This window comes from Neolamprologus brichardi, chromosome 11 (genome assembly GCF_056152115.1).
Source record: "Neolamprologus brichardi isolate AB-2024 chromosome 11, ASM5615211v1, whole genome shotgun sequence".
NCBI classification, from domain to species: domain Eukaryota; kingdom Metazoa; phylum Chordata; class Actinopteri; order Cichliformes; family Cichlidae; genus Neolamprologus; species Neolamprologus brichardi.
In genome coordinates, this window is record NC_142114.1 from 6,444,532 (window position 1) to 6,469,101 (window position 24,570).

The 24,570-nt window shown below is 39.0% G+C and overlaps 4 protein-coding genes across 5 annotated transcripts; all 4 read right to left on the reverse strand.

Moving 5' to 3' along the window:
* Nucleotides 1-994: 994 nt before the first annotated feature.
* On the reverse strand, nt 995-7,715 carry ccr8.2 (chemokine (C-C motif) receptor 8.2). Of its 2 annotated transcripts, none has more exons than XM_006804389.3 (2): nt 7,650-7,715; nt 995-2,708 (listed from the first exon to the last, which is right to left on the reverse strand). In XM_006804389.3, the coding sequence occupies exons 1-2, from the start codon at nt 7,676-7,678 to the stop codon at nt 1,634-1,636; spliced, it is 1,104 nt and encodes a 367-aa protein (XP_006804452.1). In that variant the 5' UTR covers nt 7,679-7,715; the 3' UTR covers nt 995-1,633. The 2 variants fall into 2 exon arrangements, with proteins under 2 accessions (XP_006804452.1, XP_035769593.2); XM_035913700.2 differs by lacking the exon at nt 7,650-7,715 and adding an exon at nt 4,262-4,329.
* Nucleotides 7,716-8,858: 1,143 nt separating this feature from the next.
* On the reverse strand, nt 8,859-11,713 carry LOC102787807 (C-C chemokine receptor type 2). Its single transcript, XM_087847693.1, has 4 exons — nt 11,688-11,713; nt 10,683-10,843; nt 10,293-10,465; nt 8,859-9,576 (listed from the first exon to the last, which is right to left on the reverse strand). Exons 2-4 carry the CDS (start codon nt 10,831-10,833, stop codon nt 8,860-8,862), a joined length of 1,041 nt encoding a protein of 346 aa, XP_087703819.1. The 5' UTR covers nt 10,834-10,843; nt 11,688-11,713; the 3' UTR covers nt 8,859.
* A 1,933-nt stretch (nt 11,714-13,646) lies between these two features.
* Nucleotides 13,647-14,844, reverse strand: LOC102787500 (C-C chemokine receptor type 2-like). The gene is made up of 2 exons (XM_006804410.2): nt 14,691-14,844; nt 13,647-14,545 (listed from the first exon to the last, which is right to left on the reverse strand). The coding sequence occupies exons 1-2, from the start codon at nt 14,818-14,820 to the stop codon at nt 13,647-13,649; spliced, it is 1,029 nt and encodes a 342-aa protein (XP_006804473.2). The 5' UTR covers nt 14,821-14,844.
* A 7,336-nt stretch (nt 14,845-22,180) lies between these two features.
* Nucleotides 22,181-24,469, reverse strand: LOC102787203 (C-C chemokine receptor type 2-like). The gene is made up of 3 exons (XM_006804409.2): nt 24,463-24,469; nt 23,291-23,440; nt 22,181-23,082 (listed from the first exon to the last, which is right to left on the reverse strand). Exons 1-3 carry the CDS (start codon nt 24,467-24,469, stop codon nt 22,181-22,183), a joined length of 1,059 nt encoding a protein of 352 aa, XP_006804472.2.
* Between the last annotated feature and the right edge of the window lie 101 nt (nt 24,470-24,570).

The window sequence follows — 24,570 nt, forward strand, 5'->3', positions numbered from 1 at the left end:
TGTAATGCGCAAAAAAAAAGGATTTTTTAGATTTAAAAAAAAGGTATATGATGGGTAGCTGCATGCTTCTTTTCAAAATATAGTAAAATTTAATGTAAGGCTTGGTGGCTAATTTATCAGATGAAAAATGCGAGTGCCTGTAAAGCAAACAGCTTCACTGACCGAAACCAGATGAATCGTACAGTTTATTACAGGAACAATAACACCTCTCTACAGTAACATGCATATCGAAGTTGGTTTGTTAGTCAGTGCAGATACTCCTTATTTTGTGGAAGCACTTAAAGCAAAAGGTAAAAATAGTGAAAAGAGGCAACTGCGGTTAGATTGGATCTGTCACACCTTTTCACCATACGCACTCATTCGTGTCACAGGGAGGCCGCACTTACCATAGAAATATAACACCTTTATTCTCTATTGTCAGCTGATTACAAACACCTTTTTTAAGCAGACATGAGAAAATACAACACAAAAACTGATCAAACATTTAAATTACCCCAAAAACCGAATCGGAATTCTTGTGGCCCCAATGACTGCACCCATTTGACAGAAACCAGAAATGTTTATGTTACAAAAAGTATCAAAAAACTGGAAACTGAAGCAAAGATGAAAAAAAAACAGCGGAATTATAGGTGAAAAGATAGAACCAAGTTTTATCAGACAATTCAGTGACTCCTTATGACTGTTTTCCTGGAAAGGGGGGTGGGGGGTAATAATATCATAATAGTAATAATGATATCAATTCATATGAGAACAACTTTCTATTGATTCAGAGCTCCCCTTCTCTAAGAGGATCCAGTAAAATGCAGCCTGGAATTTTTGCGATTTTTTTGTAATTTGTCATCCCTCCGGGCATTGAAACAAAGAAGCTGAAAGAGGAACTGTCTGCATGCCCATCGATAAACTCTTGTAAAAAGGGACTTCTTTCTTGTAATCCTGATTAATATCACGAGACAAACCAGCAGAACTATGAAGTCACTTGATAACAAACGGCTCGGATGTGCACAAAGACTGCAAAGGTTAAACTAACAGCTTGGTTTCATGCTTCCTCTTTCAGGTTGTGGTTTTCTCTGTGTTGGGTAAAGTGCAAATGTTCTGCTAATGATGCTAGGCAACCTACACTGCTGAATCTGCAAAGTTGCACTGAACACGATTTCCTGTGCGCAGACTGATGCAACGGCTACAACTGTGAGGGGGGTCATCGTGTCTGGATAAAAATGTAGGCTACTATGACATGTAACTTTTCATGGTGGTGCGTTTCCCCACTTAAACTGGATGACGTTGCCGTAGCTGCTGACAGATGTTGTAGTTGACACAGTTTCGTGCTAAGTAAAGAGCCAGCGGCAAAACAAACTGCAACAAGTCTAACTGTGACTCATCGTCCCAGGTGAAGATACAACAAAGTATTCAAAATCAGATTTATAATGGAATTGCATACATTTTGGTCATAACTCATAGAAGTACAAAAACAGAGTAAAAAATACATATCTGTGGTACATTATATTAATATACAGTCACATGCATACATTCACAAGTGCCAAACCTTAACACTAGAAGTGACAATAAGCCACAGTGATCTATTTTTACTGGACATGAAAAAATGAAAAGAAGCACATCCCCCAACTGTCCTAGTTCACTACATAGCAGTGCTCCTCTCATCCACGCTGGTAGTTTGTGAGTAGACTGATGTAGAAATTCTGTCCTGTGGTATGAAGACCTTGATCAGCTGGCACAGTCTGCAGGGAGATCTGTTTATCATCCGCAACAGGTGCCTCCTGAACTTCTCTCCGACAAACACATACAGGATGGGGTTGAGGCAACTGTGAGAGTAAGCAATGGCCTCTGTGATTTGTAAAGCCAGTCTGATGGCTTTGCTGTACCCACAATCTAAAATCCGGTGCTTTAGCTCCAGTGCTCGGAAAAGTGCCGCAATGTTGTAGGGAAACCAGCAACAGAAGAAAATAGCTACCACTATGACAACAAGGCGGATAGCTTGTTTCTTGGATGACTGGCTGTTCAGTAACCTCCAGATGATCTGTGAGTAGCAGAAACCCAGAATGATGATCGGAATGAGCAGGCCTACAATGTTCATTTTAGCGATGCTGAAGACCGCCCAGAAATGAATACCGGAACTCACTTCTGGAAATCCAGGATAGCAAGTGTGCTGTCCCGACACATTTCTTTGCTCTTGGAGGAAGATCAGGTCAGGAAAAGAAGCCAGAAATCCCGCTCCCCATGTAATAGCAGCCGCAATCATTCCAAAGGAGCGTGTACGTGCTCTCATAGCACAAACAGCATGCACTATAGCCAAGTACCGATCAATGCTCATTAGAGTGATAAAAAAGATCCCACAGTAAAAGACGATGTGATAAATGCCCAAGACTATTTTGCACATAGCATCCCCAAACACCCACTGGTCCCTGGCTTGGTGGGCTAGGAAGGGCAGGGAACACACCAAAAGGAGGTCAGCGATGGCCAAGTTTAACAAGCACACGTCGGTCATGGTGCGGAGTCGCGCTCCACAAGTAATGACCCAGAAGACCAGAGAGTTACCCAGAATGCCCAGCAGGAAGAAAATGATGTAGATGGCAGGAAGAAAAGTTGCTCCGTGTCGCCTATATACACATGGTCCAAATTCATCATAGTCAATATCGGTTTCGTTGCCATAGTCATAATCATTTTCATCAATATTAGTAGCAGGTGTGCTGAAGCTGGAAAGAAGCAGAGGAACAAAAACAAATTATTAATGTACTTATTATGACTTACTCATTTTCAATTACCTTGTGTATGACAGATTAAAGTATGCATCAATATAAAACAACACCTTTTTAAACAGTTTAACTCAATGATGATCTGCAGGCTTCAAACTGTGTGGCAGCTCATTCAAATAGTATCGGAAAGCATGAGGAACTTTTAAAACCAGTCACTCACATGATCAGTGGTTTTGGTACATATCTCTGACATTGGCCAAAGCTGTTCAAAATGTTGGAAGTCTAAACAGAAACAATTTAGATAAAGCAGCGTATTTATCAGAATACTGAGATCAGCAAAATCAAAGCAGGAGATAAAGAAGTTGTTTAGCTGTCAGCTGCTCAGATAAAAGTTGATTAACAGGAGCACTGAAGAGATTTTCTTCACTCTAAATGCACTGATGCATTTAAAGTGAAGCCGCCGAGAACGTGTACGTTTGTGTGTGATAGTACCAATAGATACTTTCATCTGAATCATCTGAATAGCAGCACCACAGCTGTGACACTGCACAGCATACAGAATACAATAATTAATTAATAGCAACATCTTAACTAAATGAGAGTATAGTGCAAAACTAACATATACAATGATGAAACTAAGATTACATTTGATAATTTATAGTGTTTTGTATTTATTTTAGAAGCTTTACCTTACAAAATAAAACACCTTGAGGCACCTTGCTGAGATTTGGACCTACACAAATAAAAATTAATTTAACTGAATGTAATCAATTTATAATATGGTGTCAGCCAGCCAAGTCCGTCTATCAAAGAGTTTCTCAATGCACTCATCAGGTTTTGCAACCATCTTAAAATGCCTCCTGGCACTTTAAACGCAGGCAATCGGACACTGTGTGACCACAGTTTTTCAATCTGTAAGTACAATTAACATTTATTTTATGATATATATAATCTAAAGAATATTCATAACATTCTGTTTATTTAGTTCAGTTGAATTTCAGTCTTACAGCTCAGCAGGAAGTCAAATTTTATTCTGAAGTGCTGCGGTTGTAAATAAAATAAGCGGTTAGTGAAGCAGCACGGTTGTTTTGGTGCAGATATAGCAAAGTAAGAGAACCACTGCACGAGCTCACGTGGCAGTGAGGTAAGCTTTATCAGGCTTCTTTTTTAAACTTCCTAAGAGAAAGACCGTCCGTGACTGCTGCTGGTCTGTTGGAAGTAAGGGCAGGGGGCCAGCAACTGTGAAAACAAACAGCTGGCGATTGTTTACAAGCGAGCAAATCACAAGTATTTGGCGACAAATGACGAAGTGCTTGAAGATTTTGAATCCCTCACAGTTCACGAGAAAGTGACACAAACTGTCCAAACGCAGGCCAACGCTAAAACAATAACTAGGAATGCGTCGCCTGGAAAAATGAAAGGAACGTGAAAACCGCGAAGATTCAAAAAGACGGGGGGGAAGGATAGTAATGATATTAAAAAGCTTAAAATAGTCTCACGATGAGCAATAAATGAAGAAAATGCCGATAGATGTTTGTTATAGCTGATCTTACCCTTGGAAAAGTGAAGATTCAGTAAGATTCAAACTGAAAGTAAAGTCAGTTTCGGTGGTCTCGTCCATGATCAGCTGCTTTAAAAAAAAAAGAAAGAAAGTGGCAGGGGTGGGGATACTGTATTTTAACTGTAAAGGAGTGAAATAAATCTCTAGTTTTCACTCGTTAGCAAAAAATCAGCCCTACTTATATGGTAAAAAAAAAGGATGTAAATTAGTTTAATCATTAAATTGCATGTAAATGTTCTATGCAATTTTGATACATAACTCAAATGTTAAATCTTAAACTGAGTTAAATCTGGGCAAATTAAATGTGAGTGTAAGTATATGCACACACAGGGACAGGACAGGTTCAGCACCAGGCCATGTGAACTGGATGGCCAAGCAGCTTTGATGGGGGGATTTGGCTCAATTCACTTTGCTATTACATGAATTAGAATACAAAATGTGATTGCACTCACACATACCCTGCATAATTGCACCCGTACACGCATGATAATGTCATAGAGGAATGTAGCCACAGATACAAAAGTGGGAAAATACATGTGTTTGAAAGCAGACGCACCGCCACACACAGTGGGACAGCTGACTGTGAGCACGCATTTATTTTCAACACAGTTCTATTTGTTTTGAAGTTTTTGAGTAGGGTTGTGCTTTAAAACTGTCCACACATACTGATGGGTGACCTGATTTTAGTTTCAAATATATATGAGGGTTACCTCTCACCGCTGTCCCTCACAGGCATGCTGCTTACCTCGATTGCAGCAGAAGTATTTGTGGTTAACCAAATGTTAATGATTCTATACTGCTGTTAACCTAATAATTAAACCCAGCTTGCAAGCTTATCTGCAAGTTCATTTATCTGTATAAATCAGTGTAACTTATAGTTGACATATATCCATAGAATTCAGCTGAGGGGGGCACAGGGGCTTTATTGGGCCAATTCGTGACATGAAGTCTGCATATAGATCATATTTTTGAATTACATTTGTTAGGCAACTTGTATATCAGTGGATCTGCAAAAATATAAGTAACAAAAGTGTTCAAAGAAATGGGATAATGGCCCATTATGGTGCAGAAGTGGAAATAAACCTCACATGAATAATCCGATAAAGTAAGATATCCAAAGTGGAGATGATTGGCCATGAAGCCAAACATGCTCTACGTTCAGTGAAAACCAAGCACAGCATGTCAGTACAAAAACCACATACCAAGTGTCAAACACGATGGTGAGGAAAGGCGAGGATATAGGGGTTTTTTGCAGCCACAGGATCTGTGCACCTTGCAATCATTAAGTCAACCATGCTCTCTTGTGTATACCAAAATACTCTAGAATCAAATGTCAAATGCCACCTGTCTGACAGCTTAAGCCTGACCCAGTTTGATCAATGATGACAGTGACAGTGATCCCTAACACAAAAGAATGGCTGAAAAAGAAGAGGATCAACATGTTTCAATGATCCAGTCAAAGTCCAGACTTTAGGCTGATTGAAATGCTGTGGCTGGCCCTTGAGAGAGCTGTGCATGAACAAATTCCTGAATATCTCAATGAATTGAAGCGAGGTTGTACAGAGGAGTGGGGAATAAACACTACACGTCTATAGCTAGCCAACTCAAATCTGCTCCGTGCGCAATCGGAACTAATTCGAGAACTGATTGCTGTTAATTTCGGGATTATTTTACCAATCGATCTAATGCTCTTTAGTCTTTAACTGCTTCATTATGAAATACTATGAAACTTTGTGACTGGTTACATGTTTTATAAAGTGCTATATATATAAGTTTTACATACTTGCAACATTTTTTAAAGATCTCTCTGCTTTTAGTTGCCGATGACTTACATGCTTGTGGTCATTCCATGTATTGAAAGGAGGGTGACCCACATTTACTCCTGTTATGGTTTGTGGCAACAGATTTCTTTTTTATGCCCTTTTAACTTCATAGCACTTTTGGTTTATTACATTTCACACAGGTGGATTAGAATCAGTGTGCTGCATCAGTCTGTGGTAGGCTTCCCCAGCAGTGGTTTTGTCATCTCTTCCCTCTACCTCTCCTCTTTTGATTCAAATTTTGGTAAATTTAATCTAATAAAGGATCTGTTACAGCAGCACACTGACTGTTGTAGCTTCTTCAGTGATGTGCCTATAACACATTTTCTGCAGCTGCGTGCAAAAAACAAAATACTACAAATAAATAAATCTATGAAAAGTAATGTTAGAGGAGAATATCCCCCTAAAGTTGATTATGTCATGATTTCCATCAGAACCTGAGTTGGCATAGGATTTGTGTACATCAGTCAGCAGTAAGTATCGGCAGCTTGTTTACACAATATTATAATGCTGATAATAATAATAGTAATAATAATAATAGCTTAGCTTTATTTGATATCTTTCATGGAACTCAAGATCACTTTAAACATTAAAGTATTAAAAAGGAAGCCAAATAAGGTATAGACTATAAAGTAAAAATCCTGCATGCTGGCCACAGAAGAAGAAATCTCCATTGTAAGTGGTTTATTTACTTAAGACTGAAAAAATAACTGTCTTGAATTGTGAGGACTTTGCAGTTAGTGCGCTGCACTATATTTAAAATGCTTTGTGATTAGCGTTAGTCTAATTGACGATTGATGATAGCTACTACTGTTTTTCAAGAATTAAGATACGTTTTTTTAACACGTTCCATTAATTTAAAAAAACACACACACAAAAAGACAAATAAACAAAACAAGGCAAAAAAAAAGTAGAAAACTACTTGGATAACTTGGATATTATCAAAGCATATTGCATTTTATATTCAAAAGTGTCACGAATGAGATGAGGATGTAATTTCCTCTCCCACTGACCTAAATCTAACACATGCAAAAGAGAAAATGCCCTGTCACTGTCAGCAGATAGACAGATACAGAAAATGCACCTTGGTGCTTGTCTCTATTATCACTTACAAAAAGAAAAAAAAAGAAAAAAAGGCAGCATTACTGTCATTAATTAAATAATGCATAGATAACAAATTCCTCACTGTGCCCCAGTTCACTATTCTTCACTCAGATTGCCCTATGCCACAACAGGTAAAAGATGAACTGATAATGATCTTGCGTCTAAGATATGGATCAATGAGCTAAATCCAAAACATTTTGAGACAGTAATTGCATTATAATTGAACTGAGTCATTAGACTGACCTTCCTATTTTTCCTTTATACTTTTGTCCATTTAGATATGATTATAGATGCTTTCCATTAAAGAAAAAAAACATTTCAAGTGTCACAGGCTGAAGATAAATAAGTGTGCGTCATTGTTTTCTTCCCACTTACAGAACTGTAAAGGCGTGCAGCAATACTGCTGACATGTTAGCCTAAATCATTCTGCATATAAAGTGGGAAAAATATTTTTACCTTTCCATGGTGCTGATGGTGGAATTCATTGTGGATCGCAGGAAAGAGAGATGGCTTGTCTAATGCATTAAGATCTGTGAAGTGAGAAATGGTTTGCACACACATGAAAAAAAATTGAAGGTGTTGCTTTTTTTTTTTTAAAAGTACAACCTTCCTCAAAACCAAGTTAACTGGGTGGGCTTGCGGGTTCCGATGTGAGATGTATGGTTTAATAGTTTCCTGAGACTGTTTTCGAAACACGCAGTGCAAAAGCCCACAGTCTGTGCAGCTATAGAACCACAAGTCCATATATGCAAACTTTTAAATATGCAAGATGACTCTGACCAGACCTGCAGGCGCACACAGCTGGAGGCTTGCATGTGGGTTTTTGTTTTTTTTTGCCTGACAGAAGTGATACTACCGACACAGCCAGCAGTGCACCCTGTACAGACAATGGTTTCAAAATAGCATTGTGTCTGCTAAATGCATTTCTTTCTTTGAGTTAGGGGTAGACTTCTGACTAAAATCTAAAGAGGAAACCTTCTGTGTGATATGTGTGTTTACCAGATCTTAATATTGTTGTGCATCATTTAAATTCACCTCGTAGACCCCAACAATGCCTTGTGTTACTCAGTTATGTTGTTGTTAGATGACACACGAACTTCTTTTCAAATAATAATAACCCTCTGACAGGAATTACAGCAGTGAAAGTGGTTTTGCCACTTCCATTATAAAGGGCTGCTATGCGTCTATCTTACCCTGCAAACACACTGTTGGCAACACCCTTTAACACACTTCAGAGACTTTTTTCCTCTTACTGTAAAAGGAACGAAGAATGACAAAAGGGTTTTTTTGTTCAATAATTTTATTTTTTCAAAAATAACATTGTCTTACAAACTGTGAATAAACACGAGATTTATGTTTTGATGCATGTGTTTTGTTTTAAGCCGTTTCAAAAATGAATGCTTGTAACTGCAAATTGGTTTTGAGAATTGTTTTACACCACTCAGAAGTACTAACCACAGACATGCGTTCACACACACGTGCGCTCACACACACACACACACACACACACACACACACACACACACACACACACACACACACACACACACACACACACACACACACACAATTTGTGATCTTTGTAGTCTCTCAGTTTCAAAAAAAAAAAAAAAAATCCAGTGCTGCGGAAACAGTTACACCCATCAGCAAAGCACATGACCCATTTTTAATACTCTGATCTTACAGGTGTGTTGGAGGTTTCTTTGTCTGTGGTATCCCTGTGGCTGTAAGGACCACTGCTTTGGTAACTCCAGCCAAGGTATTTAGCCATCACCTTGTTCAATGACTTCCTAAACTTCTCTCCTACAAATGCGTAGATCACTGGATTTACACAGCAGTGGGACAGCGCGATAATCTCGGCAATGCTCATGGCAGTGTTGAGGGCTTTTGAACTCACACAGGGGTTGGGTCCCAGGTTTATGTCAAACACCTCCAGTGTTTCGAAAAAAACTGTAACATTATAGGGAACCCAGCACACCATAAACACACACACAATGATGAAAATCAGCTTCACAGCCTTGTTCCTATTAGAGTTCCTGGACTTTGACAGCACAATGAGGATTTTCACATAGCAGAAAATCATGATGGGAAGGCACAGAAAAAGGCCCACTGTGTTCTCACTGAAGTTGCGCTGCAACTTCCAGAAATGCTTTGTGTCTTCTGGATAGATGGGCTGGCACTCTGAGGCGTTATCAACAGCCTCCAAGGAGGCAAATACTACCCGAGGGGTTGCCATAGTGACAGATATCGCCCAAATAATGATGCTGGCTGTGATGCCGTAGCGACGTGTCCGGGCTCGAATGGCTGCCACGGCATGGACGATGGCCAGGTAGCGGTCCACGCTCATGAACGTCACGAACAAGGTCCCACTGTAGAAGCCTAACTGTTGGGTGGAAGAAGAGAGGAAGTAAAATTAGAACAGGATGTGACATGAGATGAGGAAACCTTTGATGAGGCTTTAAATGCGTCAGTGAGGTTCTTCACAAATCTGACATTACCCAGCAGTTGCTTCACGCATCACCTGAGCTTTAGAGCATCGAACAACTAAACAGGTGTAATTGTTTGTGAATTTTGCATTCAGAAAACACAAATCATTTCTTTTGACTTCTTTTAGAAGTTACATAAAAAATATGAAGTAATTAATGTGAGTAAACTGGTTAAACTTTCACTTATTTAAAAAAACATAAAACATAAAAAAAAAAATTCATCTTGACAAAGGAGCCCATTCTGATTACTTAGTTTATATATAAACTTTCCTTTTTGTAGTACATATGATTCAATACAACCTAAAACTATTGATTTTGATGAGCCTAAGAATAATCATCTCTTTGTCTTCGCCAGCGACATGGCAAAGCCATGAGGAAGTTGCAGTTCGTCAGTCATAGTTGCAACATTTCAAATTCAACAGACTCCAGATTATCTGCTTTTTAAATCTCGTGGACCACAGCCTTGGCTCTGAAGAAGGCACGGTATCGACGTGTCAATCATGAAAGTTGAAGTGCTTCAGTTGTTCCAACAATGAATATGCATTCCATGTGTTATTATGGTACACATGAGGTTTTCCATTTAGAGAAAGAAAGTAAGAAAGAAAATAGCTACCTGATAAACTCCTGTTTTTATTTTGCATAAGCCGAGGTTCTGGGAACTGTAGGCCCAGAGGGGCAGTGATATAGCCACCAAGAGGTCAGACAGAGTCAGGTTGAGAAGACATACATCAGTCATAGTTCTGAGCTTAACATGTCGCAAGAGGACCCACAGGACTGTGCTGTTTCCTGTGAAATAAATTCAGATATTAATCTTAGAACAGAACGTATGTGAAAGTCTGATGCATGCATGAACTTTATTGATGAGTTCTGTGCGTCAGTATACATTGTTGAGTCTTGGGCTATCGTACAAGCTATGTCTGTGTATTCAAAAAGCCTTATCAGGGGCTGGTTTATAAATGCTGTGTTACATAGAATTGGTATGGAAAAATAGTAAGAAACATACCTAGAATGCCAACACAAAACAGCACATAGCAAAGCACTGTTAAGACCATGGATCCAATGAAATCCGAACTTGAATCCGGATTGCAGGTATCATTGTAATCATAGTAATAAATGTCTGAGTAGGTCCCGTTAAAGGTCCCGTTATCTGACATGGTGGTACAGCTGTGAGACAGAAAAGGAAAATTTGGTCAATGTAGTACAACAGTCATGCAAAAAGGTGAGAATGTCACCGTCACGTTTAAAAGCTACTGAGGTCTTTGACATAAAGAGAAAAAAAGAAAAAAAAAACAATTACCTGAACTATTGTCAATATATTAATCTCAAGTTATTTAAATGATGTAAACAATACACAAGTAATAACAATATGGAGGCTGCCCGTTGTTACTATATAGATGTAATTGGCACCAACAATACCAAATCTGTTAAATCAGCTTGTTGGGAAATCAAATAAATGTAGTTCGTCTGGTGTTTTTGTGCAGCTCAGTACTTTAAAAAGCACCAGCCAAACCACTCAAGCAGCTGGACTTGGCTGATCATGTTTTCAGTTTTCAAACCCAGTTCTGTTTTGGGTGAGTCTCTGACATACATGCACACATATGAAGTGTTCCAGTGTTTTTCCTCCTTTTTCTTCAGCCCATCAGAAGATTAAAAAGTGGCAATACAGATAGAGAGAAATGCCCAATAGACATAAAACTTCCTCTATTCAGTTTTTGTTTTCAAATGCCTTCTTTGTTCCCTTTCCCCAGTGCCACGCACTCTTCAGTCACTCCGCTGTCTAACAGATATCACAGATAATTTAAAGAGGCACATTTACATCTATGATGATTATAAGATTATGTTTTTTGTGCCATATTATGCCAGAACATGACTACAAGCCATTTGTGGTAGTTACTGAATTTCTTACTAAACATTAACTTGAGTCTGTTCTCATTCTACTTTAAAGCCAAAGCACCTGAATATTTTAAATATAAATATGTATGTATGTGTAAAAAGAATGCCTACTTACTTTATGATGGCACCTTTTGGCTCCTGATTTAATTTTTCTTGTGGAAAGTCACATAAGAATTTCCTCCATAGTTTAGCTATCAGAAGTCTTTAAAGCCAGTCTTCAAGAAACAGAAAAGAAGCATGTTGTTTACTTCTTCTCTTTATTAGACACACTATTCCCCACAAGCATGATGAGTGAACAGTTTGCTCATCAAATGAACATTTTAAAGTGATGATAAATTCTTCAAAAGGGAAAAATTTGTTCAAACAGGGAATTGAGAGAGTGGACTGGACTTTCCTGCCCTTTTAAGTAGAACATTTTTGATAGAATCATCATTTAGTGAGTCATGTAAGAGAGGCTTATGTGTAAAAACCACCCAGAAGGTTAACTTCTGTTTTCAAATTCAAACTGTGTTTCAAGTACAGGCTAAATATAAAGAATGGCTGTAGATGAATGCTTATACATCCATAGATATCTCAAAACTTCCTGCCGGCGTGACCATAATCAAATTGATGTGATCTATTCAAACCGCATGTCAAACATTTTTCCTTTCACTATAAACAGATGCACAACCACCTGACTTGTTACCATTGCCGACCCTCACTTCCTGTGGGTGACAGTGTTTACGCGCTGACACACACACACACACACGCATATTCCTCAACTACACAGTGGGTTAAAGGGAGGTGAATGAGCTGAAGTAAGTCCAGTAAGTTGAAACTAAATGTTTAGAAATGTAAAAATTTGAACACGCTTACCACACTTTTGGCCAAAATCACTGCTCCTGAATGTGTACGTTCTTGTGCTGCGTGCCGAGCTTACATGTCATCCTGCCAATATGCATTGCTTGCTTTTTGTGTCAAATCCTGCAGCGGAGCTCATTTCTGGTAACGTGAACTCTGGGTTTTGCTGTTTCCTCTGCATTGTGTTAAACCTGCAAAGAGGTGTTGGTGTGGTTTTCTCAGAAATGTCCCTTCATGCGTTAACATGAGGCGGGAAAAGACAAAGGGGAAAAATATATTCAAATGAGGAGTTTCCTTTTTATTCCTTTCAAATATACTTCTTAATAATCTGATTTCTAAAAACTAAATTCAGCTCATCAGGAATGACTGAGCTTAGTTTGCACAACTTTACTTGAACTTACTCACAGTTCATGCCTGAAATAAATCATGCTAGTGTCTAGTGGTGGCTGCAACCATAAATACATTGATTTGAAACTACCTAACATGTCTTACCAAATGTAATTTTGGAATCTGACAAGAATGCTCAACGACCAAGTGTATGACTTTCATTTCAAGTTAAAGATGTGCTGTATCATTTATTGTCCTAAGAAAACAGTTACACAGAAACAAGATGAGAGATGAGTACATAAAAGACTTTGATCTCACCATTTGCAGGGTACTTACAAATACATCATGAAATCGTGAAATTATAAAAGAAAGAGAAATTGCATATATTTGAAATTTAGAAAGAGATTAGCTTGAAATATATAAATGAGGTTTTGTACAAACATCAGAAAAAGCAGAGTTTATTTTAGAATATGTTTAGAATGAAAAACAGCACACCGAATAATGTACAGAAATACAAAAGTGAGAGCATAAAATCTGGCAACACTGGAAAGTTTGTTCCACATAAACATATCAAATTCCATTATGATGTGAAATGTGGAAATTATGCTTCTAAACCTTAACTTCATAATGCGATACATTTGAATGAAACACTTTTTCCACAGCTCATTAAAAACACGTATAAGAAGAAAGCAAACTGTTACAGGCTGCTGTGAACAACAAGTTCAGTTTACAGCACCAGCAAGTTTCATTTGGCCTGAGCAGACGAAGGAAAAGCATTACACAGAGTTTAGAAAAGACTTGAAATTCTGTAAAGCAGGTGGCAGTGCTAAGAGGTTATATTCATTCAAATGGTCTAAACGTGTGCAGACAGGCCTTGAAGCTAAGACACGGGTGAAGAGTACTGTGGCTACAACTGACCTCCATAGATGTAAGTGGAGGTGACTTCAGTGGATCTGGACATAACTGTGCTTCTCCTGTCTGCCACATCTCTGCTGTAACCAGGCACAAACTTTTTCAGCAGCTGCAAGGCTCGTCTCATAAACTTCTCTCCCACAAAAGCGTATATGATGGGGTTCAGGCAGCAGTGAGCGTAAGCTAAGGCCTGGGTCACTATTATTGATTTCATTAAATTTTTCTCCCAAGTTTCATCATGTGGGATTTTTCCTTTTTCCTGAAGAAACTTCAAGAAACGAGAAATGTTATATGGAGCCCAGAGCAAGAAAAATGCAACCACTATACAGATGATCAGCTTGACGATGCGGTGCTTCTTTGAGGTCCTCATGCTCACCAGTGTGGGAATGATCCTGGAGTAGCAACCTACCATCACCAACAAAGGAATCACGAGACCCAGCACATTTGCGGTGAACAGGTTATAATGAGCCCAGATTTTTCTCTCCTCGGGATAGTCACATCCAAACTTCTGGTACTCTTCTGTTTCCTGTGTGAAGATAAAATCCGGCAGAGAGACAAACAAGCTCAGCATCCAAACGAGCAAGGTCAGAATGATGGCTGCCCTCTTTGTGCGATAACGTGCAACCCTGTGAGCATGCAAGATGATCATGTAGCGGTCCAGCGTCATGACAACCATGAAGAAGATGCTGCTGAAGAAGCCAATCTGGTGAGAGCCGGAGACTAAACGGCACATGAAGTCTCCAAAAGTCCACTGGCCGACCCTGGCATAGTGAGAGTAGAAAGGCAGCGTGAAGACGAAGAGGAGGTCAGACAGAGCCAGGTTGAAGAGGCAGATGTCTGTCAGGTTGCTCTGATTGCGATGCTTCACCAGGACACACACCACTAGTCCGTTACCTTTGGGAGAAGTTACACAATAAGTGTACTTGTCACACTGTTACATGTAGAACATCATCATCTCTCTTTCTCTTACATACACACACTTTCATACATTTAAATACAATCCAACACCCATAATATACACACAAGAGGACGCACCTACCTATGAAGCCCAGGATGAAAACCAAACTATAGAGAGTGGCCAGAAACACTCTGATGAAGTCCATTACGTCGCTGTAGCTGATAGGAGTGTAGCTTCCATCGTCAGTAAAAAAAGTGCTGTAATCATACATTGTGGTGTATTCTGTGATGTTCTCTCCTGCAAAGGGAGAGAAAAGCTTTTAAAATGTCAACAATTAAGATACAACACACATGCATCAGGATTAGAGCCTATTTATTAGGAAACACAAACACAACTGCTACTGTATACACCTGCTGCTGACTGTTGGGGATGCGACAGGAGAAGAAAGTGCTGGCTGTAGTGGCCCGATCAAAGGTTACTTTTGTGTGTTTTTTAAAGGTGATTTTTCCTTTTCTGAGAAAACCACTGACAATCATTGACTGAACTGTTGTTACCTGGCATTTTGGCCCCTCAGAGATAATTGATAAATGAGGGTTTATTTTCCCACAGGTATATTTTTGGAAGTTTCTCACCCCTTCATTTCCCACCATCATCAATCCATAAGATACCACTGCTACACTAAAATAGGATTTGGTCTGTTAATTAAACCTGAATTATTATAACTTATTTAGTTCATATGAGTTAAATGATAGGACATTAAATGATAGGAAAACACAAAAGCCTTAAGATGAACTTTAATGACATTGTGACAATGCATAGAATTTGTACCTTTTTGCAAACAATTTTCAAAGACAACCAAATACTGAATTGCTGTTAAAATATATTCACCTTCCATGGCGATGTCTCAGTGAAGGTTCTTCCAGGTACAGCCAGGAATTCCACTTCAAGCTTCCTTTTCCCTCTTTTACTGACGTGATGCCTCCAGACATGCAGAGGTGAAGTAACCGTCTTGATGTCTGCAGTCCGATAATGAGGACCACAGAAACAGAAGTGCACATGTTGTTTCGTGTATGTGCCCTAAGTGAGATCCTTATCAGGATTCTGTTGTTAAAGATATAGCTTGACATCCAAGCAGCAATAAAACTTTAAAGAGAAAGACAGGACATGTGGACACATATTAACAGCTTCAGAAAATGACTGTTGGACTTTGCTTAAAGCGTTAAAGGGTTTATAAATGATGTGATTTTATAAACACTGAATCATCTCAACATATGCTGCCGTCATCTAAATTCTTTATTATTTGTTGTTATTCCTCAATACCCATATCCTCTCAGACTGGGTGTCATAGAGGCACTGTTCTTCCAGCAAATCAAATGGCTAAAATAACTCTGTCTACTTTTTTTCTCCAAGTTTTTATAAATGTATTGTTTAAATTTTTTTTTTGAAATCTCCCAAATTCCTTCCAGTTGAGTAATTGATAATGCTACAGTGAACTAGTCAACCAGTAAAATGGGAGATACAGAAAAATTCTTTAAACAATCCCACAATTTTTACTCTACAGCAAATATTCCACCCTCAAATAATAAGAAGATGGGTCTTATTTCCAATGTCTTCTCCGGGTTGATACTAGGAAAACATACACAAAAATCTGTAGTGTAACTTGTTGGAACTGTCGTATTTTTTTAGCAGGTGGATAGAAATTTAGAGCTTGGAGTTTATAAGCCATTTTGTGTGAGGAGATGGCTACAGCAGCACACAGAATCCAATCACCATCGTAACTTTAACTGCAGCTTTACTGACATGTGCAGATATTTTATACTTGAGAGGGTGTTGTGTTTGAATACCCTCTTGTGATAGGTTAGGATAAGCTCTCTCCCTCTCCATCGATCTTTGTGAGAGACCACAGATCTTCCTCTTCACTGCAAACTTCTGTCCGTGTCAGTGCCGCCACAAAACAGTACAGTAAATAAAATCGCCAACATTTTAACTTTAAGTTGAATTTAAAGTCTTCTTAATAATAATAATAATAATAATGATTTATATAGCGCTTTTCAAGGCACCCAAAGCGCTTTACAATGCCATTATTCATTCACTCTCACATTCACACACTGGTGGAGGCAAGCTACGGTTGTAGCCACAGCTGCCCTGGGGCAGACTGACAGAAGCGAGGCTGCCATATCACGCCATCGGCCCCTCTGGCCAACACCAGTAGGCAGTAGAGTAAAGTGTCTTGCCCAAGGACACAACGACCAGTACAGAGAGCCCAGGGATCGAACCTTCCGGTTACAGATTCACTTCCCAACCCCCTGAGCCACGGTCGCCCTAATCTGCTGTGCAGCTCTTTGTGAAGAGGAACTAACTCCAAAAGAGGAGGAACTCTCCTCTTTTGGTCAAAACCACCAAACGACACAGAACAAAATGGAAAAACTGGAAAACAGACATGTGAGGGGTGAATGCATGAAGTCACAAAGTAACCAGTCCTCTGAGGTAATGTTAGTGCTTTTTTTAAAATTGGAGACTGGTGTGTTAAACAAAAACATAGCACCTCTGGTAAAATATAAAGAAGGGCATCTCTGCAAGCAACTATAGCCATGAAAATATTTCATAATACAACCAAAAATAACCACAAGAACTGAAAACCCAGTGAACTACCCCAGATAATTACTTCACAAACAGGACATGATGTTGGTGTCTAGTGGAGCTAATTGTAGCTATCAAGCTATAATTATCACATGCACACATTTAGACCTATGTGGGAAAACATAATTCTGAGGGACAACCTTGGAATGTAGAAAGGCCCATTTATAGTATTTCTATAACAAACACAAGTACTGAGTGTGTTTCTGTGTTTTCGTGTCAATCTTTGCTGTTTCAGTACATATTATCTCCTTCAACTTGTTTTCTTAGCAGTTTATGTCTCCTTCTCTCCTACTGTTTGCCTTTACTTACAGCATAGACCAGTGGTTCCCAAACTTTTTTTTGCCAGGCCCCCCTTTGTTTTACAAGAAAATGTTTGCCCCCCCCCCCCCGCACGTGCACACGCACAAACACATCTTCCAACCACACACCCTTATTTAGCTCCATTGCGGTTTATTTCACACCTCAAACATTTAGTAAACAATTAAGCAAATACAAGTAACCTGCAATAAATTACAGGTAGTAATAAAATAAACTACTAACTCTTTTATGCTATCTCCACACCTACACGAGTATTTTTGACAACGCAGCTGTTTCGTTCACACGTAAACGGCGTTTCGAATCACCGAAAATTGAGATTTTTTAAAACTCCTTTTTTGCGTTTATGAGGAATACAGAGTTTGTCACACAACGTCAAAGGTATGTGCCTTCCACGTCACGCTGTGCGCCACGTTATTGTTTACAAGAGGTGAATTGCAGAATGGCAGATAGAGACAAAATACTGTTAATCTGACTGTCTTCGGTTTTTACAGGCTTACATACACACGCAGTTACTGTCCCTCCATTTAGAAAGGCAGAGGCATCACGGTGTGATTATTTTATGTGTAGTTGTTGTTGTTTTTTTCATGTGCTATAATATTCAACATTGCTATCAATTCATTTTCAAAAAATGCCTCTCTGTGCAAAATAGGTTGAAAAACATAAACAGCTGTGGGATACTGTTAGTCCGTGATTTGAACCGGGGGAACAAATCGTGACAGGATCAGCCTGATATTATTTGTATCCCACAGTAACTTTACTGTATAAACAGCTAACATCTCCAAAATGTCAGGAGTAGTTAGTCATTACAACAAGTGTTTGAACTAAAAATCAAGAATGTGGGATGCTGTTTGTCCGTGATTTGAAGAGCCCAGTGAAAACCAATTTTGCAGGGGAGACCTACCTCGGCACTTGTGCAGGTGAAACCAAAGGGCAAATATGCTTCACCATATTTTCTAGTCTTTGGCTTAGAATGAAGTTGGTTTGGAAACATATTCAGCGATGCTTCATTTCCTGCTTTGCGTTTCTGTGGCCGCCCCATGCTAGCAGTGTCCAAGCGTTTTGTTTCCCCCCTCCCCTTTTCATACCGCGCCCCCGGGCCCCACACTTTGGGAAGGTCTGGCATAGACCAACATCTGTTGGCCCACTTTTTAGTACTGCTGAAATGGTTGATCGTTGAAATATCCTTAAATACCAATTCCTTCATTAAGTTGAAATTTAAGGTTCGGGCTGGCTCAAAATGGGTCTGCTTATCATGTTTGCAATTAACTGTAACAAAAAGTAATTACCACACTCTAACACTTTGTGACAACCAATTCCATCATGGGGCTGTTTGTCACACAGTATGGGGCTGGTTGTTCCTGGTTATGTAAAAACAAAAAAGGCTTTATTTTATTCTATATTTTTTTCAGATAGAGACATAAACAAGTTTAGAAATAAACACTGCCTCGTTTAAATACAAGTGCTTTAATAATGTAACCTTTATTAAAAATCACAAAAACAAATGAGAACAGTCGGCACACTCCACCATGACTGCATTTTGTACTGATGTATCATTGATATAATTTCAAAAAGGCCAAAAGTATCTTTTAAAAGACAAACTGTTTTTATGCATGATAACCTGAGCGACAGTGAGCAAGTCAGTGTAAAAATCTTGATGCATACTAGATCATCCAGATAAGGAAAGGCAGCCTATTTTTTAAGCTTGCTAGTCTTTATCTAGCAAACCTGTGCATTAGTCACACAACTCATTTATGACAAATGTGCATACCGGATTGTCAGAGATATAATCTTTGAGTGATCAGTTTTTGCAGACAACACATTGAAGCCCTGCTTCGTGGGCCAGCTATTGCTATATGGCTTAATACAAGCTGCTTATCCAACAAAGAAACAAAAATACATAACTGTAAAACCATTTCTCATTCTCAGGGGCCTGGTTGTCACCTAAGCTGACCTCTTGATAAGCACTTTTACCTAACTAACACATGGTTTTAGCATCACAGTGAAAAACTGATTCAAAGAAAGCTATTACCTTCAGCTTGTTAATGAGTGCATTTCTATAATCAAATTTTTTTTTTTTTTTTGAGATTTTAACTCAAAAACAAAAACAACATGAAAAATTACTCTGACCCATAAAAAATACAAAATCCCTCCTCCTCTCAATATTTTGTGTGTTTTTCACAAATTGGCCAATGCAAAATAGACAGATTGTCAAGATTAGCAACAGAACTGTGAAAATGAGACTGCGCTGAAAAAATGTATGCATTTAAAAGTAAGGTTGCATCTCAGAGAGAAAGTCAGAAGCTAAAGAGTGTGTTTGTCACTTGTCATGTTGTGTACAGAACAAGTTACTCCAGTTGGGTCCTTCTGTGCTACTTACAAACCTCTTGTTTAAAGGGACAGGTGCAGCAGCCTTCCAGCTTTGATTTCTGAACACAGCCTATATGTTTTTGTTATTTATTCATGAATGTCTAGTTTACACTGAAAGCTAATAGTACATCAGTTTTTCGAGTTAATATAGCCGTTAGCCGTTCTGGCTAGCTCTCATCCATTAACAGCTCATTCATTTGCACTGCCAAACATTTATGGAGTGAAGTGCCACTGGGATTGCATCTTTGATGGTTCAGTGGAGAACATCTGGGTTTTCTACTGGCTTCTGTCTCTCTGGTACCTCTTCAAGCAGCTAGCCAATGCTTTGAGTCTTGCTTGGGAGCTCCTAGGGCCTAAGCTATTGGCAGCTAGTTGCACTTCTTAGTACATCCCTTTCTTTATTGCATCTTTCTGCCACACGTATAAGCCACTCTTAGAATTGGCTAACCTCCCTCCGTGCTGCCTTGATCTTTACCTCCAATCTCCTTTTTCATAAAGAGCACTGCTCTATGTGGCTGTTCATCTTGTAGCCAACATCTCAAGGATCATTGTTGCCATTGTGTCGTTCAGCTGCTTGTTTTCAGTGATGGTCGCAGTAGGGATTGTCCAAAATGCTACATTCACATCTCTTTTAGCAGACTTTCAGGTGTACTTAATGTAATCTTGGTAATCGACCATGAAGTGTCCAGGTTTCCACCTTAGCTATGAGCCTGTCTCTCATGTAAGCTGCTCTTATATTAAATGCCTTTAATGCACTAATTGTTCTTGGGGCTCGGTGGCCAATCTTTGAGGGTGGGGTGATGATATCTCCCTCCTGACCTGACATGCTAGCACCCCTTGCCGTATCATTTGTGTTGTAACTCATCAATCTCTAGTTGTGATAGCAGTTGCCAATTAAGGATGTTTAAACACATAGCTGTCAGATGTTTTGCCATTACTCTATATATTGGGTGTAGTAGCATTCAAACATCTATTCTCAGTGCTTGTCCACTTATGCCTTGATACTTCAGTAGCCTACTTCTCATCAGTGTGTCCTGGTTCCTCAACACATGATGTGATGTCCAAGCCAGTAAGGCTTCAGCTATGTGTCTCTTGCTCATTTTCCAGGGCAGGCTTGGGTAGCATAGTGGGCCTAGCCTGCGGAGCCTTATGTTACCTGTTTATCTCTTGCAGTGTTGTGTCAATGCATGGGATAAAAAAATTAAAAAGTCTTTCTCTTTCTGAAGTGAAATGTATAAGGTAGGATAAGCTAAAAGTATAAGGTAAGTTTATGCAAATATGTGTACTTGTGCTTCCCTGCAACTTCATTTCTCTCACACAAAGTTGTTGGTGTACGTTTTCAACAATTGTCCCTTCGTGCGTGATCATTAGATTTAAATAGGAAAGGGAAAATGTATTCAAATGAAAATAATTTGATTCTGTGTTAATAGAAGCTCATCAGTAACTACAAAGCTTTCATGATAGTGAACAATTACTTGTCTAATAAATTAATCTGGGACAAATGAATTTGATCATTTCACAATTCATGAGTGGATGCAGAATTTTCATTTTATCAGTTAAATATTGTAGGAAGTGAAATTTGCTTAACTTGAGATAAAAGCATATAGAATGAATGTGACCACTTCAAGCTGCTCTTAAGTGTACTTCCCCGATGTCACAGTTAAGAACCCAATGTGATTTTTATTTTGAGTAAATTCAAGATCTGCAGTAAAATGTTTTGAATTAAGAAAATTCTGATACAAAATGAGGACAAGAGCTGAGTGGATGCCAGCCTTGATTCATGAACAGTCCAAGTACAGGTACAAGTGTCATACAAAACATAAGTGTGCATAAGATCAATACCTGGAAAACAGTACAGTATGCAGGCAGAATAAAAAAAGAGCAAAAACAAAAACCCAACTGAAATGGGAGTCAAAGTTATTGAGGCAAAAGAAAAGAATTTATTTACAATGTGAAAGTAAAAGGTAGTAAAAGTAGGTCAGACCACTGTATATTATATATATATTTAAAAAGTGAGAAAAAAATCAACACTGGAAAGTTTCTTTAACATCAAATTCCCAACTTCAGAATGCCATACATTTGAATAAACGCCTTTTCACAGTCATTTATAACACATCTGAAATCTTATGGTCATAACAACATTAGCAGTATCTAGAGGTGTACAGACAAACTTTAAAGGAGAGACACTGGTGAAAAACACTGGTGGTATGTGGCAAAGTGACAAACAAACAAAACTAACAGGAAAAACACTGAAACTGAACACTAAAACATTCATGACAAAAACAGTTACAACTGCCCTCCACCTTCTATAGTTTCAAAGAAGCAGAGGTGACTTCAGAGCCCCTGGACATAACTGAGCTTCTCCTGAATGAGCTGTCTGACAAATATCTTCCATAAAAAGGCACAAACTTTTTCAGCAGCTGCAAGGCTCGTCTCATAAACTTCTCTCCCACAAAAGCATATATGATGGGATTCAGACAGCAGTGAGTGTAAGCTAATGCCTCGGTCACTGTTTTTGACAGACTTATATTTTTGTACCAGGTTTTATCATTGTGGATTATTCCTCTTTTCTGAAGAAACTCCAGGAAAAGGGAAATGTTATATGGAGCCCATAGTAAGAAAAATGCAAGCATTATGCAGATGATCAGCTTGACGATGCGGTGCTTCTTTGCGGTCCTCATGCTCACCAGCGTGGGAATGATTCTGGAGTAGCAACCTACCATCACCAACAAGGGAATGATGAGACCCAGCACATTTATGGTGAACAGGCTGTAACGCTCCCAGACGTTGCTCTCTTCGGGGTAGTCACACTCCACCCCTTGGGATTCCTGTCCTATTGCCTTTCTGAAGATAAAATCTGGCAGAGACACAAACAAGCTCAGCATCCAAACCAGCACGGTCAGAATGATGGAAGCCCTCTTTGTGCGATAACGTGCAACCCTGTGAGTGTGCACGATGATCATGTAGCGGTCCAGCGTCATGACAACCATGAAGAAGATGCTGCTGAAGAAGCCAGTGTGGTGAGAGCCGGAGATCAAATGGCACATGAAGTCTCCAAAGGTCCACTGGCCGACCCTGGCATAGTGAGAGTAGAAAGGCAGCGTGAAGACAAAGAGGAGGTCAGAGAGAGCCAGGTTGAAGAGGCAGATGTCTGTCAGGTTGCTCTGATACCGGTGCTTCACCAGGACACACACCACTAGCCCGTTACCTTTGGGAGAAGTTACACAATAAGTGTACCTGTCACACTGTTACATGTTGAACAACATTCTCTCTTTCCCGTTTCATCTGTGTCTCACATACATACACCTACATACATAGTTAAAAGTCAGCAAGTTGGAAATTCCCAGAAAAGGAGGTCTGTGCAATGTGTAGAAACTCATAATCTCCACAGCATACACACAAGAGGACACACCTACCTATGAAGCCCAGGATGAAAACCAAACTGTAGAGAGTGGTGAGAAACACTTTGTTAAAGTCCTTTACATCACTTAGGTTGGCAGGGGAATGGTCTGTGTCGTTAGCAAGCTCTAAGTAATCTGAATAATCATAGAATGTGGTGTTTTCTTCTGCAGAAAGAGAGAGAAAGATTTGTTATTAACATTATTATTTCTATTAATTTCAGCACAGGCTACGACAAATAAGATGCAAAACAGTATGTCTAAAAAGCTACACAAAGACTTCTTTATTGCTGTAAACACATGCTGCCGTTGGAGGTTAACTGGATTTATTTTTGAATGCTCATTGCATCAAAGTGTTAGGTTTGGTTTCGTAATGCCGTTTCAACCCTTATCAAGTGCCAGTTGAATTGCCAACCTATTGCTGATGACATGTTTCTGTTTTAAAGGAGGTTTTCCTTTGCTATGAGCACCACAAATAATCCATTCACGTCTGCTGGTTTGGCCCCCCAGGCAGTTGACAGTGGGGGTGATTTTGCCACCTATTGGTGCTCAATGGTACTCCCTCTTGGGAACATCGTTAATCCATAAAATGCTGCTTTTTTTTTTTTTCTTTTTTTTTTTTTTACAAAAATAGTATTAAAATCTTCTTCACACTGTCTATGATTTAAACCTGCACCATTATTGTAACAAATCTGATAACTGGTTTTGTTGGGATTAAAATTGTTAAACGAGGATGGTATTCCATAATAAACCTACAACCAACTATTGGGTTTGTTTATCTATGTTATTGTAATTTTCAATGTAAGCATTGTTTTGGATGTGATGAAAGGTTTTAACACTATTACCATGATTTTACAATATTACCATTATTATTCTGAAAGTAACAGATACATGGATGGAGATAACAGCACTTGTAAAAGTTGTATTAAGGCATTGTGGCAGTGTTGTGTTGTTTTTAACTACTATTAAAAAAACAACAGTAAAAATAAGATCTACAGATTTAACATGAAATTAGAAATCATGAAGTAACTTTGACGTAGTTTCAGTCACAGCATTTGGTTTTAGATCTCTGTGACAATGCGTGCAGCTTTGAACATTACACTTTATAACCCAAGTAAATTTCCAAGAACTCTGTAAAACATGACACTTTAAATAGTCTAAATTGTGGATTAACGTTGAAAGATAATTACCTGACATTGTGCTATCTCAGTGAAGGCTCTTCCAACCAGGTCAAGTCAGGAATTACACTTCAAGGCTCCCTTTCCCCGTTTATTGCTGCGATCCCTTTAGGTATGCAG

Coding starts and splice junctions, on each gene's coding strand:
- ccr8.2 (XM_035913700.2), bottom strand. CDS start 4,329: ATGGACGAGACCACCGAAACTGACTTTACTTTCAGTTTGAATCTTACT. Junction 2,709..4,261: donor GAATCTTCACTTTTCCAAGG/GTAAGATCAGCT, acceptor GCTTCTTTCCAG/CTTCAGCACACCTGCTACTA.
- LOC102787500 (XM_006804410.2), bottom strand. CDS start 14,820: ATGTATGATTACAGCACTTTTTTTACTGACGATGGAAGCTACACTCCT. Junction 14,546..14,690: donor TTTCATCCTGGGCTTCATAG/GTAGGTGCGTCC, acceptor CTTCTCCCAAAG/GTAACGGACTAGTGGTGTGT.
- LOC102787203 (XM_006804409.2), bottom strand. Junction 23,083..23,290: donor TTTCATCCTGGGCTTCATAG/GTAGGTGTGTCC, acceptor CTTCTCCCAAAG/GTAACGGGCTAGTGGTGTGT.
- LOC102787807 (XM_087847693.1), bottom strand. CDS start 10,833: ATGTCAGATAACGGGACCTTTAACGGGACCTACTCAGACATTTATTAC. Junction 10,466..10,682: donor GTTTTGTGTTGGCATTCTAG/GTATGTTTCTTA, acceptor TTTATTTCACAG/GAAACAGCACAGTCCTGTGG. Junction 9,577..10,292: donor TAAAAACAGGAGTTTATCAG/GTAGCTATTTTC, acceptor TCCACCCAACAG/TTAGGCTTCTACAGTGGGAC.